The following is a 15,809-nucleotide window of genomic DNA, read 5'->3' on the forward strand; positions in this document are numbered from 1 at the left end:
CCCAGAACAGTTGGCCCTTACATAGGTGATCTTTGACTGTGAATCATGTTACATTGGGACCTAAAACAGTTGGCCCTTACATAGGTGATCGTTGACTGTGAATCGTGTTACATTGGGACCCAGAACAGTTGGCCCTTACATAGGTGATCGTTGACTGTGAATCGTGTTACATTGGGACCCAGAACAGTTGGCCCTTACATAGGGATCGTTGACTGTGAATTATGTTACATTGGGACCTAAAACAGTTGGCCCTTACATAGGGATCATTGACTGTGAATCATGTTACATTGGGACCTAAAACAGTTGGCCCTTACATAGGTGATCGTTGACTGTGAATCGTGTTACATTGGGACCCAGAACAGTTGGCCCTTACATAGGTGATCGTTGACTGTGAATCGTGTTACATTGGGACCCGTGGCCCTTACATAGGTGATTTGTTGACTGTGAATCGTGTTACATTGGGACCTAAAACAGTTGGCCCTTACATAGGTGATCGTTGACTGTGAATCGTGTTACATAGGGACCTAAAACAGTTGGCCCTTACATAGGTGATCGTTGACTGTGAATCGTGTTACATTGGGACCTAAAACAGTTGGCCCTTACATAGGTGATCGTTGACTGTGAATCGTGTTACATTGGGACCTAAACAGGTGGACTTTTATATACAGTTTGACTTTTATTTACAGGTAATCTTTATGTTTACTGTTACAGTATATTTTGTGTTGTAGGCTATGTGTCGGACCCACTGAGTACCTTATATAGAGGCAATCTTTATGTTGACTGTTACATTTTGTGTTGTAGGCTATGTGTCGGACCCGCTGAGTACCTTACAAATCCCTGTGACGATTGCGCCGCCAGCAGAACCACCAACCAAGGCCGACTCTCCCTTCACCCCATCTGTCCTTAACAACCTCTGTAATGGCTTCCGGTCACAGTCCCCAGCCAGTAGTACTTCCTCTGTCAGTGACATCACTTCCTGAGCCACAGTCCCCAGCCAGTAGTACTTCCTCTGTCAGTGACATCACTTCCTGAGCCACAGAAGAGATATTTTGGGAATTAAGCTGTCTGCAGTTTGTCAGACATAACACAAAAGTGACCTTGTTACAGATGTTGTATAAACAATTTATTGTGTTATATTTAATTTACATGTGTGATGATGGGTGTCCCAGGTACAATGTCCTGACATCATAATCATTTGATCTGTTACCTGCAAATGTGCCAAAACTAACTATTTTCATAAAATGCATTAAGTTATTATCTATGATGGATTATCTATGATGGATTATCTTACATACATGTAGGCCAGCTGGTTTTTCCACAAGGAAAGTTGATGATTTTAGTCTGAAAAAGGAGATGTTTGCCTTCTGTCTGTCAGTCCTTCTGTCTGTCTGTCCATCGCCCGTCCATAAACAATTTACATTTTCAACTTCTCAGAAACCCCTGAACCAATTTCATTGAAAATTTGGAGAAACCTTCCGTGGCCAAAGTTCAACCAAAAGTGTTAATTATTTAGTCCCCACCCCTCAGGGTAAGGGCAAAAAGGGTCAAATTGACTGAAATTTCAAAAATCATCTTCTCAAGACCCAAATAAGGTAGGATCAAATACTATACCTTAATAGTAGGGTTTTAGGGTGCTGTATCAAAATTGTGAATTTTATTACCCTGGGCTCTTATGTTTGCCCCTCATGTTTTTCTCTGGAGAGGGGGTAAACTTTACTTAAGTTTATATAAGGAAATCACACTTGACTGAAATATTTCAGAACCCAGGGGACCCATTGACCTCTTGTTCATGCTGTCCCCAAACATAGAGAATCAGTTTTGTAACAAGAACAAGTATATCGTTGTTCAGCCTTTTCTTTAACTACAGTAATAACTAATTATAAAGATAAATACATGTATATATTGTAAAAACAGTATTTAGATATTTCATTGTAGTTGAGACATATTTGTACCTATGACAATATAGCATTTTTCATTGTTCTGATATAAGTCATAGCTGTGTAGACTTCACATATCTAGAGAAGTTTAATTTATTCTTTATCAACAGTGTTTGTCCAAAAAATGTTTGCTATGCAATCTTATTGATGCGAAAGTAAGAAATTGGTGAAAGCTTGTATGATATCCCAGATATATCAGAGCATGACTTCATAATGTATGATATCCTAGATATATCAGAGCATGATTTCATAAGGTATGATATATCAGAGCATGATTTCATAACGTATGATATCCCAGATATATCAGAGCATGATTTCATAACGTATGATATCCCAGATATATCAGAGCATGATTTCATTAGGTATGATATCCCAGATATATCAGAGCATGATTTCATAACGTATGATATCCCAGATATATCAGAGCATGATTTCATAACGTATGATATCCCAGATATATCAGAGCATGATTTCATTAGGTATGATATCCCAGATATATCAGAGCATGATTTCATAACGTATGATATCCCAGATATATCAGAGCATGATTTCATAACGTATGATATCCCAGATATATCAGAGCATGATTTCATAACGTATGATATCCCAGATATATCCGTGCATGATTTCATAACGTATGATATCCCAGATATATCAGAGCATGATTTCATAACGTATGATATCCCAGATATATCCGTGCATGATTTCATAACGTATGATATCCCAGATATATCAGTGCATGATTTCATAACGTATGATATCCCAGATATATCAGTGCATGATTTCATTAACAGTGATATTACAAGATTGCTTTTTTTAATTATCTTTTAGAAAGGCTGAAATCTTTCTATGTCTAAACAGAGTTATTGCCCTTTGTTTATGGTAAATATGGAATGTTAGCATAGGTAATAAGATTTATAAAAATAATGGATAGTTCCAGTCTATTATTACAGCTATGTTTAAAGCACTTCCACAAGGTTGAAGTTGAAGTAGCACGACACTGCCATTGATCTTTTAGAACTGAGATTTAATGTAATTTTATGTAATTTTATGTAAGTTTATGTAAGTTTATGTGGTTCTATCATCCCTAAATCCTGGTTTGTCTGTAGTCTTGGATTGACTGACACTCCTGTCTTATATAGTGATCTGGTGCCTTGTGATCAAGTGTAACTCTTTCTGTGTGAATTGAACTATCAATTTAGGTATATATATAAAATGAAAACAAATCTGTTGATATCTCAAGTGTGTGTTTGTGTGTGCATGTGTGCATGTGTGCGTGTTGTGAAAAAAGATTGGAAGAAAACTGTATGACTTTCAACACAGTTACAAATTCAAAGAAAAAATAATGATTTGTTATAAAAATTAATGCTCATTGATGTAATAAAATGAAAAATGATAAATGTTTGATATACATGTACATACCAGACATGGGTTCAATTGCATGGTAATGTAATTAATTAAATTACTGTTACTTTGTGAAAATGGCATAAACATTACCATTACCGTTAAAAAAATTGAAATATCATTAATTGAATTACCTTTACTTTGCCAATGTAATTAATTAAATTACACATTACATTTTGTGTTAAAGAATTTATTGTAGACAAAAGACTAAACTGGTAACATAAATTACATAATACTGCCTATTTATAAATGACACAATGTGTATTATACATCAGTATTGAACATGTAGTTTTATACATTTGTGTGATAGAAATGTATAATACATGTTGATCATTATTAATAATTATAGTACATTTATATCTATTTCACTTGATTTATAATTTACAACAACTTTTGTTAGTAGTACTTTTGAAATAAACTTTTTCCCTCTTCAAAATCAGTTGTGATATACATGTAATTGAAATGTAATTGAAAAATAATTGGTGGTGTCAGGCATTTTGTAATGTAATGAATTACATTACCATTACATGTAATTAAATTTACCTTGAATTACAAATTACTTTCAATTACTTGGGAAAATGTAATGCATTAAATTACGTTTTTAATTACCCCATGCCTGATACATACACATATTTTCATCAATATTTATGTTTATATGTGAAACAGAAACCTTACAATAATGACTTGTTTGCTGTATTGATTTCATTGGATCACCATGACTGATGGTTGTGCTATGACAGTCGCATTAGTGTGAAGGATGGAAGGGAAAGTTGTCTTGTTTGGCTTTTTAGGTTGTGGTATTATATAATGTGTGATAGTGGTTTTATATGGAGTGTGAGAGTTTAGTTTTATATGGTGTGTGAGAGTTAAGTTTTATATGGAGTGTGAGAGTTTAGTTTTATATGGTGTGTGAGAGTTAAGTTTTATAAGGAGTGTGAGAGTTTAGTTTTATATGGAGTGTGAGAGTTTAGTTTTATATGGAGTGTGAGAGTTTAGTTTTATATGGAGTGTGAGAGTTTAGTTTTATATGGTGTGTGAGAGTTTAGTTTTATATATGGAGTGTGAGAGTTTAGTTTTATATGGTGTGTGAGAGTTTAGTTTTATATAGTGTGTGAGAGTTTAGTTTTATATAGTGTGTGAGAGTTTAGTTTTATAAGGAGTGTGAGAGTTTAGTTTTATATGGAGTGTGAGAGTTTAGTTTTATATGGAGTGTGAGAGTTTAGTTTTATATGGAGTGTGAGAGTTTAGTTTTATATGTCACTTGAGTTTAGTTTTATATGTTACTCGAGAGTTTAGTTTTATGTTGTGTGTGAGAGTTTAATTTTATATGTCATGTGAGAGTTTATTTAAGGCATGTGCAATGTATTTTATTAGCCCACCATTATCAGATAGTCTCTTCTCCCACCATCACCTGTCCATTCTTGTTAATCTCCACATCTCAAGAGTGACTTGATCATTAGATCATCGTCAAAGTTCCATGTAGGTAAGTAGGTTACCCCAGGTCCCTAGTAGGTTACCGCTGGTCCCTAGTAGGTTACCCCTGGTCCCTAGTAGGTTACCCCTGGTCCCTAGTAGGTTACCCCAGGTCCCTAGTAGGTTACCCCTGGTCCCTAGTAGGTTACCGCTGGTCCCTAGTAGGTTACCCCTGGTCCCTAGTAGGTTACCCCTGGTCCCTAGTAGGTTACCCCAGGTCCCTAGTAGGTTACCTCTGGTCCCTAGTAGGTTACCCCTGGTAACTAGTAGGTTACCCCTGGTCCCTAGTAGGTTACCCCTGGTCCCTAGTAGGTTACCCCAGGTCCCTAGTAGGTTACCCCTGGTCCCTAGTAGGTTACCCCAGGTCCCTAGTAGGTTACCCCTGGTAACTAGTAGGTTACCCCTGGTCCCTAGTAGGTTACCCCTGGTAACTAGTAGGTTACCCCTGGTCCCTAGTAGGTTACCCCTGGTCCCTAGTAGGTTACCCCAGGTCCCTAGTAGGTTACCCCTGGTAACTAGTAGGTTACCCCTGGTCCCTAGTAGGTTACTGCTGGTCCCTAGTAGGTTACCCCTGGTCCCTAGTAGGTTTCCCCAGGTCCCTAGTAGGTTACCCCAGGTCCCTAGTAGGTTACCCCTGGTAACTAGTAGGTTACCCCAGGTCCCTAGTAGGTTACCCCTGGTAACTAGTAGGTTACTCCTGGTCCCTAGTAGGTTACCCCTGGTCCCTAGTAGATTACCTCTGGTCCCTAGTAGGTTACCCCTGGTCCCTAGTAGGTTACCCCTGGTCCCTAGTAGGTTACCGCTGGTCCCTAGTAGGTTACCCCTGGTCCCTAGTAGGTTACCCCTGGTCCCTAGTAGGTTACCCCTGGTCCCTAGTAGGTTACCCCAGGTCCCTAGTAGGTTACCCCTGGTCCCTAGTAGGTTACCCCTGGTCCCTAGTAGGTTACCCCTGGTCCCTAGTAGGTTACCCCTGGTCCCTAGTTGTGCATGTTCAACTTTGAGATTGAACTAACAAATAAAAAGACAGACAGCCATCTTGGAAGCTAAAATTGATCAAATTTCATATTTTTGTGCCATTTAAAACTTGTTCAATTTTAAAACTGATTGGAGGAGCAAATTTAAAGATTTTTGGAATGATTTCAAAAACAACCGACAGGAGGCAATTTTGGATTTTGGTAAATACTGCACATTGCTATTCCTTACCACTTGGTCCCCAGTTGTGTGTGTTTGATTTTGTAACTGTTGTTGCAATTTATAGAAAGAATTTGTTGATCAATGTCATTCTGTGTTGTCTTGAATACAACAGATGATTAAGGGGAATGAGGAGATAACCGTAACCCTAACCATAACCCTAGCCCTAACCCTACCCTAACCCTAACCTAACCCTATAACCCTAACCTAACCCTATAACCCTACCCTAACCCCTAACCCTACCCTAACCCTAACCTAACCCTAATCAATAAAGACCCTATGATGGTGGGCACTAACATCCCTTTGGAATCTGATATTTGTGGATCTTAGTTTTACAATGTGTTTTTATTGAACAATGCTTGCACTCATTTAATGTTTACATAGTTTTTTAGCTCACCTGGTCCTAAGGACCAAGGTGAGCTTATGCTATACCGTGGCATCCGTCCGTCTGTCTGTCCATCTATCCGTCCGTCAACAATTACCTTGTGAACACGATAACTTGAGTAAATATCCACCAGGTTTGATGAAACTTTGTATGCAGTCAGATATTGGCAAGATCTCAGACGAGTTCAAAAATGGAAATTATTCATCTGTAACTTACAGAGTTAATGCCCATGGTAATAATATCATTATTAAACCTTGTGAACACAATAACTGGAGTAATTATCAACTTATAACTCAATTATCAAGTTTGTTCAACCTTTTTATGCTTCCATAGATCGACAAGATCTCAGACAAGTTCGAAAAATGGGAATTATTCGACTGTAACTTACAGAGTTATTGGCCTTTCTAATAATATTGTTATTAACAATGTTTTTGGTTCACCTTGGATGAAGGTGTTTTTTTTAATGCTACTTGTCCTGAATAACTAAATGGATTTTGATGAAATTTGGTCTGGAGAATCATTTGGCAGTGTTGAATGTTGTATAAATGAAGAATGTGACACCCTTTTGGCAGGAGAAAGGGGGCCCAATAGTTGGAAAATATTTGAAATATAGATTGAATTAGAGTATTTTGCCATAATTACTGAAATATCCAGGTGAGCGATGCAGGCCCTCTGGGCCTATTGTTAATTTGTCGATTCTATTATTTTATTGTTTAAATGCAATTTTGACAAAACTATGCAACTGGAAAGACAAACCTTGGGGTGACAACCAATAATGTGACAGGAATGACATACCTTGGGGTGACAACTAATAATGTGACAGGAAGGACGTACCTTGGGGTGACAACCAATAATGTGACAGGAAGGACGTACCTTGGGGGTGACAACCAATAATGTGACATGAAGGACGTACCTTGGGGGTGACAATCAATAATGTGACAGGAAGGACGTACCTTGGGGGTGACAACCAATAATGTGACATGAAGGACGTACCTTGGGGGTGACAACCAATAATGTGACAGGAAGGACGTACCTTGGGGTGACAACTAATAATGTGACATGAAGGACGTACCTTGGGGTGACAACTAATAATGTGACAGGGAGGATGTACCTTGGGGTGACAACTAATAATGTGACAGGGAGGATGTACCTTGGGGTGACAACTAATAATGTGACATGAAGGGCATACCTTGGGGTGACAACTAATAATGTGACATGAAGGACGTACCTTGGGGTGACAACTAATAATGTGACAAGAAGGACGTACCTTGGGGTGACAACCAATAATGTGAAGGGAGGATGTACCTTGGGGTGACAACCAATAATGTGACAGGGAGGACATACCTTGGGATGACAACTAATAATGTGACAGGGAGGATGTACCTTGGGGTGACAACCAATAATGTGAAGGGAAGGACGTACCTTGGGGTGACAACTCATAATGTGACAGGGAGGATGTACCTTGGGGTGACAACCAATAATGTGACAGGGAGGATGTACCTTGGGGTGACAACCAATAATGTGACAGGAAGGACGTACCTTGGGGTGACAACTCATAATGTGACAGGGAGGATGTACCTTGGGGTGACAACTCATAATGTGACAGGGAGGATGTACCTTGGGGTGACAACCAATAATGTGACAGGGAGGATGTACCTTGGGGTGACAACCAATAATGTGACAGGAAGGACGTACCTTGGGGTGACAACTCATAATGTGACAGGGAGGATGTACCTTGGGGTGACAACCAATAATGTGAAGGGAAGGATGTAATTTGGGGTGACAACCAATAATGTGACGAAAAGGGCATACCTTGGGGTGACAACCAATAATGTGACAGGAAGGACGTACCATGGGGTGACAACCAATAATGTGAAGGGGAGGATGTACCTTGGGGTGACAACCAATAATGTGAAGGGAAGGACCTACCTTGGGGTGACAACCAATAATGTGACGAAAAGGGCATACCTAGGGGTGACAACCAATAATGTGACAGGAAGGACGTACCATGGGGTGACAACCAATAATGTGAAGGGGAGGATGTACCTTGGGGTGACAACCAATAATGTGAAGGGAAGGACCTACCTTGGGGTGACAACCAATAATGTGACAGGAAGGATGTACCTTGGGGTGACAACCAATAATGTGACAGGAAGGACGTACCATGGGGTGACAACCAATAATGTGAAGGGGAGGATGTACCTTGGGGTGACAACCAATAATGTGACAGGAAGGACGTACCATGGGGTGACAACCAATAATGTGAAGGGAAGGATCTACCTTGGGGTGACAACCAATAATGTGACAGGAAGGATGTACCTTGGGGTGACAACCAATAATGTGACAGGAAGGACGTACCATGGGGTGACAACCAATAATGTGAAGGGAAGGACCTACCTTGCGGTGACAACCAATAATGTGACAGGAAGGATGTACCTTGGGGTGACAACCAATAATGTGACAGGAAGGACGTACCATGGGGTGACAACCAATAATGTGAAGGGGAGGATGTACCTTGGGGTGACAACCAATAATGTGAAGGGAAGGACCTACCTTGGGGTGACAACCAATAATGTGACAGGAAGGACGTACCTTGGGGTGACAACCACTAATGTGACAGGAAGGATGTACCTTGGGGTGACAACCAATAATGTGACGGGAAGGATGTACCTTGGGGTGACAACCACTAATGTGACAGGAAGGACGTACCTTGGGGTGACAACCAATAATGTGACGGGAAGGAGGTACCTTGCGGTGACAACCAGTAATGTGACAAGAAGGACAAACCTTGAGGTGACAACCAATAATGTGAAGGGAAGGACATACCTTGGGGTGACAACCAATAATGTGACAGGAAGGACTTACCTTGGGGTGACAACCAATAATGTGACGGGAAGGATGTACCTTGGGGTGACAACCACTAATGTGACAGGAAGGACGTACCTTGGGGTGACAACCAATAATGTGACAGGAAGGACGTACCTTGGGGTGACAACCAGTAATGTAACAGGAAGGACATACCTTGGGGGTGACAACCAATAATGTGACAGGAAGGACGTACCTTGGGGTGACAACAAATAATGTGACAGGAAGGACGTACCTTGGGGTGACAACAAATAATGTGACAGGAAGGACGTACCTTGGGGTGACAACCAATAATGTGACGGGAAAGAGGTACCTTGGGGTGACAACCACTAATGTGACAGGAAGGACGTACCTTGGGGTGACAACCAATAATGTGAAGGGAAGGACGTACCATGGGGTGACAACCAATTATGTGAAGGGGAGGATGTACCTTGGGGTGACAACCAATAATGTGACAGGAAGGACAAACCTTGGGGATGACAACCAAGAATGTGACGGGAAGGATGTACCTTGGGGTGACAACAAATAATGTGACGGGAAGGACGTACCTTGGGGTGACAACTAATAATGTGATGGGGAGGACGTACCTTGGGGTGATAACCAATAATGTGAAGAGAAGGACGTACCTTGGGGTGACAACCAATAATGTGACGGGAAGGATGTACCTTGGGGTGACAACCAATAATGTGACAGGAAGGGTGTACCTTTGGGTGACAACCAATGATGTGACGGGACGGATGCATGCTTCATCACATGGATTATTAATGTGCAAGTTACTGATGGACTTATTTGAAAAATCTAATACTGGCTTAAAAAAAGTGAGAAATAATTTCCCAGTAGATGATATGTTATAGATGTTTACATTAGGTACACTATGAAATATTTATTTTGTTACACATTGAGATAATCATAATAAAAGTAGACTTCTAAATCAGCGGCTTTGTCTCTTCATTGATTTACAACATTCATTCTTTTATAAAGCTTGGTTATTCTTTTAAACATAATCAGTTCTTGGAAATTGTGATGGATATATTTAAACTTCTGAAGAAATCTTAGATAGTGATGATTCAAAAATATACAAATAGAAGGTCTGAACTACCAAGCAGTTGAGTGACAGCCTAAAAGCAAATGGAAGATATTCTCATGCTACAACAACTGGAATTGAAATTGAACATCCATCAGGTAGACTGGCCCCCTGTCTCTAGAATATTGAAATTATAAATAAAATTAAGCTTGATGATTTTGATCCCTAGGATATGTCTGATTCTAAGTTTCAAACTAGGGGCAGATAATCTGGTATTAGAATTTAGCTTGGTAATTCTTAACAAAACAACTTAGGGTCTGGTGGCCAGTCTTACCATCAGGCTACAACAACTGGAATTGAAATTCAACACTATCAGGCTACTTAGGAATTGTCCTCCAGTGATCCTTATAGGATATAAAAAGCAAACTGTTCCGCAACCAGGTAGCTGTTACATGACAATAACAGAAAGATGATAGACAGCTGCTAAGTTCAAAACACAATTTAATGATACTGTATATATACAAAACTAAGCAAGATACAGAGATAATTCACAATTGCAAGTAAGTGGTACAAGTGGTACAAGTAAGTGGTACAAATAAGTGGTACAAGTAAGTGGTACAAGTAAGTTGTACAAGTTAGTGGTACAAGTAAGTGGTACAGGTAAGTGGTACAAGTAAGTGGTATAAGTTAGTGGTACAGGTAAGTGGTACAAGTTAGTGGTACAAGTTAGTGTTACAAGTAAGTGGTACAGGTAAGTGGTACAAGTTAGTGGTACAAGTAAGTGGTATAAGTAAGTGGTACAAGTAAGTGGTATAAGTTAGTGGTACAGGTAAGTGGTACAAGTTAGTGGTACAAGTTAGTGTTACAAGTAAGTGGTACAGGTAAGTGGTACAAGTAAGTGGTACAGGTAAGTGGTACAAGTTAGTGGTACAAGTAAGTGGTACAAGTAAGTTGTATAAGTTAGTGGTACAGGTAAGTGGTACAGGTAAGTGGTACACATAAGTGGTATAAGTAAGTGGTACAAGTAAGTGGTACAAGTAAGTGGTATAAGTAAGTGGTACAAGTAAGTTGTATAAGTTAGTGGTACAGGTAAGTGGTACAGGTAAGTGGTACAAGTAAGTGGTATAAGTAAGTGGTACAAGTAAGTGGTACAAGTAAGTGGTATAAGTAAGTGGTACACGTAAGTGGTACAAGTAAGTGGTACAAGTAAATATGTGGTACAGGTAAGTGGTACAAGTTAGTGGTACAAGTAAGTGGTACAAGTAAGTGGTATAAGTAAGTGGTACAAGTAAGTGGTACAAGTAAGTGGTACAAGTAAGTGGTATAAGTAAGTGGTACACGTAAGTGGTACAAGTTAGTGGTACAAGTAAGTGTTACAAGAAAGTGGTACAAGTAAGTGGTATAAGTAAGTGGTACAAGTAAGTTGTATAAGTTAGTGGTACAGGTAAGTGGTACAAGTAAGTGGTACAGGTAAGTGGTACAAGTAAGTGGTATAAGTAAGTGATACAAGTTAGTGGTACAAGTAAGTGGTACAAGTAAGTGGTACAAGTAAGTGGTATAAGTAAGTGGTACAAATAAATATGTGGTACAGGTAAGTGGTACAAGTAAGTGGTACAAGTTAGTGGTACAAGTTAGTGGTACAAGTAAGTGGTAAAAGTAAGTGGTACAAATAAATATGTGGTACAGGTAAGTGGTACAAGTAAGTGGTACAAGTTAGTGGTACAAGTTAGTGGTACAAGTTAGTGGTACAAGTAAGTGGTACAAATAAGTGATACAAATAAGTGGTACAAGTAAGTGGTACAAGTTAGTGGTACAAGTAAGTGGTACAAATAAGTGGTACAAGTAAGTGGTACAAGTAAGTGGTACAAGTTAGTGGTACAAGTAAGTGGTACAAGTTAGTGGTACAAGTAAGTGGTACAAGTTAGTGGTACAAATAAATATGTGGTACAGGTAAGTGGTACAGGTAAGTGGTACAAATAAGTGGTACAAGTAAGTGGTACAAGTATGTGTTACAAGTAAGTGGTACAAGTTAGTGGTACAGGTAAGTGGTACAAGTAAGTGGTACAAGTTAGAGGTACAAGTAAGTGGTACAAGTTAGTGGTACAAGTAAGTGGTACAAGTAAGTGGTACAAGTAAGTGTTACAGGTAAGTGGTACAAGTTAGTGGTACAAGTAAGTGGTACAAGTTAGTGGTACAAGTAAGTGGTACAAGTAAGTGGTATAAGTTAGTGTTACAAGTGAGTGGTACAAGTAAGTGGTACAAGTTAGTGGTACAAGTAAGTGGTACGAGTAAGTGGTACAAGTTAGTGGTACAAGTAAGTGGTACAAGTAAGTGGTACAAATAAGTGGTACAAGTTAGTGTTACAAGTAAGTACAAATAAGTGGTACAAGTAAGTGGTACAAGTAAGTGGTACAAGTAAGTGGTACAAGTTAGTGGTACAAGTAAGTTGTACAAATAAGTGGTACAAGTAAGTGGTACAAGTTAGTGATACAAGTACTTGTAAGTACAAGTAAGTGGTACAAGTAAGTGGTACAAGTTAGTGGTACAAGTAAGTGGTACAAGTAAGTGGTACAAGTTAGTGGTACAGGTAAGTGGTACAAGTAAGTGGTACAAGTTAGTGGTACAGGTAAGTGGTACAAGTAAGTGGTACAAGTAAGTGGTACAAGTAAGTACAAAAAAGTGGTAAAAGTAAGTGGTACAAGTAAGTGGTACAAATAAATATGTGGTACAGGTAAGTGGTACAAGTAAGTGGTACAAGTTAGTGGTACAAATAAGTGGTACAAATAAGTGGTACAGGTAAGTGGTATAAGTAAGTGGTACAAGTTAGTGATACAAGTAAGTACAAATAAGTGGTACAAGTAAGTGGTACAAATAATAGGTACAAATAAGTGGTACAAGTAAGTGGTACAAGTAAGTGGTATAAGTTAGTGGTACAAATAAGTGGTACAAGTAAGTGGTACAGGTAAGTGGTATAAGTAAGTGGTACAAGTTAGTGATACAAGTAAGTACAAATAAGTGGTACAAGTAAGTGGTACAAATAAGTGGTACAAATAAGTGGTACAAGTTAGTGGTACAGGTAAGTGGTACAGTTAAGTGGTACAGGTAAGTGGTACAAATAAGTGGTACAAGTAAGTGGTACAAGTTAGTGGTACAAGTTAGTGGTACAAGTTAGTGGTACAGGTAAGTGGTACAAGTAAGTGGTACAAGTAAGTACAAATAAGTGGTACAAGTAAGTGGTACAAGTAAGTGGTACAAGTTAGTGGTACAAGTAAGTGGTACGAGTAAGTGGTACAAGTAAGTGGTACAAGTTAGTGGTACAAGTAAGTGGTACAAGTAAGTGGTACAGGTAAGTGGTACAAGTAAGTGGTACAAGTAAGTGGTACAAGTAAGTACAAATAAGTGGTACAAGTAAGTGGTACAAGTAAGTGGTACAAGTTAGTGGTACAAGTAAGTTGTACAAATAAGTGGTACAAGTAAGTGGTACAAGTAAGTGGTACAAGTTAGTGGTACAAGTTAGTGGTACAAGTAAGTGGTACAAGTAAGTGGTACAAGTAAGTGGTACAAGTTAGTGGTACAGGTAAGTGGTACAAGTAAGTGGTACAAGTTAGTGGTCAGGTAAGTGGTACAAGTAAGTGGTACAAGTAAGTGGTACAAGTAAGAACAAAAAAGTGGTAAAAGTAAGTGGTACAAGTAAGTGGTACAAGTAAGTGGTACAAGTTAGTGGTACAGGTAAGTGGTACAAGTAAATGGTACAAGTAAGTGGTACAAGTAAGTGGTACAAGTAAGTGGTACAAATAAGTGGTACAAATAAGTGGTACAAGTAAGTGGTACAAGTTAGTGATACAAGTAAGTACAAATAAGTGGTACAAGTAAGTGGTACAAGTTAGTGGTACAAGTAAGTGGTACAAGTTAGTGGTACAAGTTAGTGGTACGGGTAAGTCGTACAAGTAAGTGGTACAAGTTAGTGGTACAAGTAAGTGGTACAAGAAAGTGGTACAAGTAAGTGGTACAAGTTAGTGGTACAGGTAAGTGGTATAAGTAAGTACTAGTGGTATAAGTAAGTGGTATAAGTAAGTTGTACAAGTAAGTGTTACAAGTGGTACAAGTAAGTGGTAGAGTATTAAATGAACATTATTAATTACTCAACTTATAACAGCTGTCCTTGAGTAATCCTTTCCTATCTGCCATCTTGAAAATCACATTTTAAACTTCTTCTCCAGATCCACTGGTACCATTAATCTAAAGATTGGTACAAAGGTTAAGAAAAAGGAGCCAGTAAAAGCTGTTAATTTTCAGCCTTGTACATGTAAAAGCTTTTACACGACAGTCGTGGTGGCCATTTATGATATGATTATGGAATCATGGGTTTCCTGAACAACACCTATTTTAAACTTCTTATCAATTAAGGTCCGCCAGTGGTCTTCAACTCAGACTTGACTCTGATGATCCTGAGATGGTCCTAACCAAATGTTATTTTTTTAGTCAGTCCGAAATCCAAGATTGCTGCCATGGCCAACAATCCACTATAATTGCTACTGAGTATGTATACCAGAACAGTACAAGGGTTTATAGAGTCATATGACTGTTAAGGCCCATGGGCCACTTGTTTAAACACATTTTGGGTATTGGAAGAATAGTAAACCTAGCATCCCATGAGGAACTAGGTCAACATCAAATTGATAGTTTTACATTAACTAAAACCTGCAATTACATACTGAGAATTACAAATCATAATACATGTAAAAATCATCTTATTGTATAGGTATGCACTTTAAAGAAGGATTCACAAAAAGCGTCCTCTATACTACAGGAGTTACAATTGTAGCGGAACTGGACCGGGTCGATCATCGGCGACCAGGTAGCTCAATCGGTAGAGCATCCGGCTAGTGTTCGGAGGTCCCGGGTTCGAAATGAGGAATAAGCACAACTGATGATTCATAGGATGACAAAGACTATATGTACAACTGTAATTTACTTGATGATGAGTGGCTTTTCTTTTCCCATTGCTCCATTAACCAATTTGTTAGATCCAGGTTCTAGATCAATCTCCAGATTGCATAAAATCTTAGACACACCTGTAATTTAAGTGACCACACAGATTTTACAAACATCATGTCATCCAATATGAAGAGCATATGAACGGTCATTATAATTAGAACCGAGGAAGACAGGAGGCTCGGGCCTGCATTGATTAAGTATTATGTAACATTGTACATTGTCTTATCATTTCCATATTGTTCTTATTTAGTCATCAAATGATACTTGTAATGATAAAACAGCTACTATTTATGGCAAGGTGTTTATATTTAATGAATTAAACTCAAATATCCTTTGTGTTACAGAAATGTTGATTAACATATATATATATACATGTATGTAAGAGAGTTGTCAAAGCTTATCAAGGCTTTGAGCCATGTGCTCAATGTAAACATAACCTTTAACCTCTCGCGGAAGTGAATCGATCCTATCTTCTGATTGGTTGGTATCGAGGTCTATTTACCACGTGGGAAACAATGCGATAACACACAAA

General features: G+C 38.8%; 1 protein-coding gene across 1 annotated transcript in view; it reads left to right on the plus strand.

The window, feature by feature from the left end:
- Positions 1-10,186, plus strand: part of LOC117344219 (serine/threonine-protein kinase TNNI3K-like) — a 48,982-nt gene extending 38,796 nt beyond the window's left edge. Inside the window, exon 23 of the mRNA XM_033906893.1 lies at positions 802-10,186. Coding sequence (XP_033762784.1) covers positions 802-980 — 179 coding nt within the window. The 3' untranslated portion in view covers positions 981-10,186. The remainder of the gene's footprint in view (positions 1-801) is intronic.
- The last annotated feature ends 5,623 nt before the right edge of the window (positions 10,187-15,809 follow it).

The sequence above is a fragment of the Pecten maximus genome, chromosome 2 (genome assembly GCF_902652985.1).
Source record: "Pecten maximus chromosome 2, xPecMax1.1, whole genome shotgun sequence".
Lineage (NCBI taxonomy): Eukaryota > Metazoa > Mollusca > Bivalvia > Pectinida > Pectinidae > Pecten > Pecten maximus.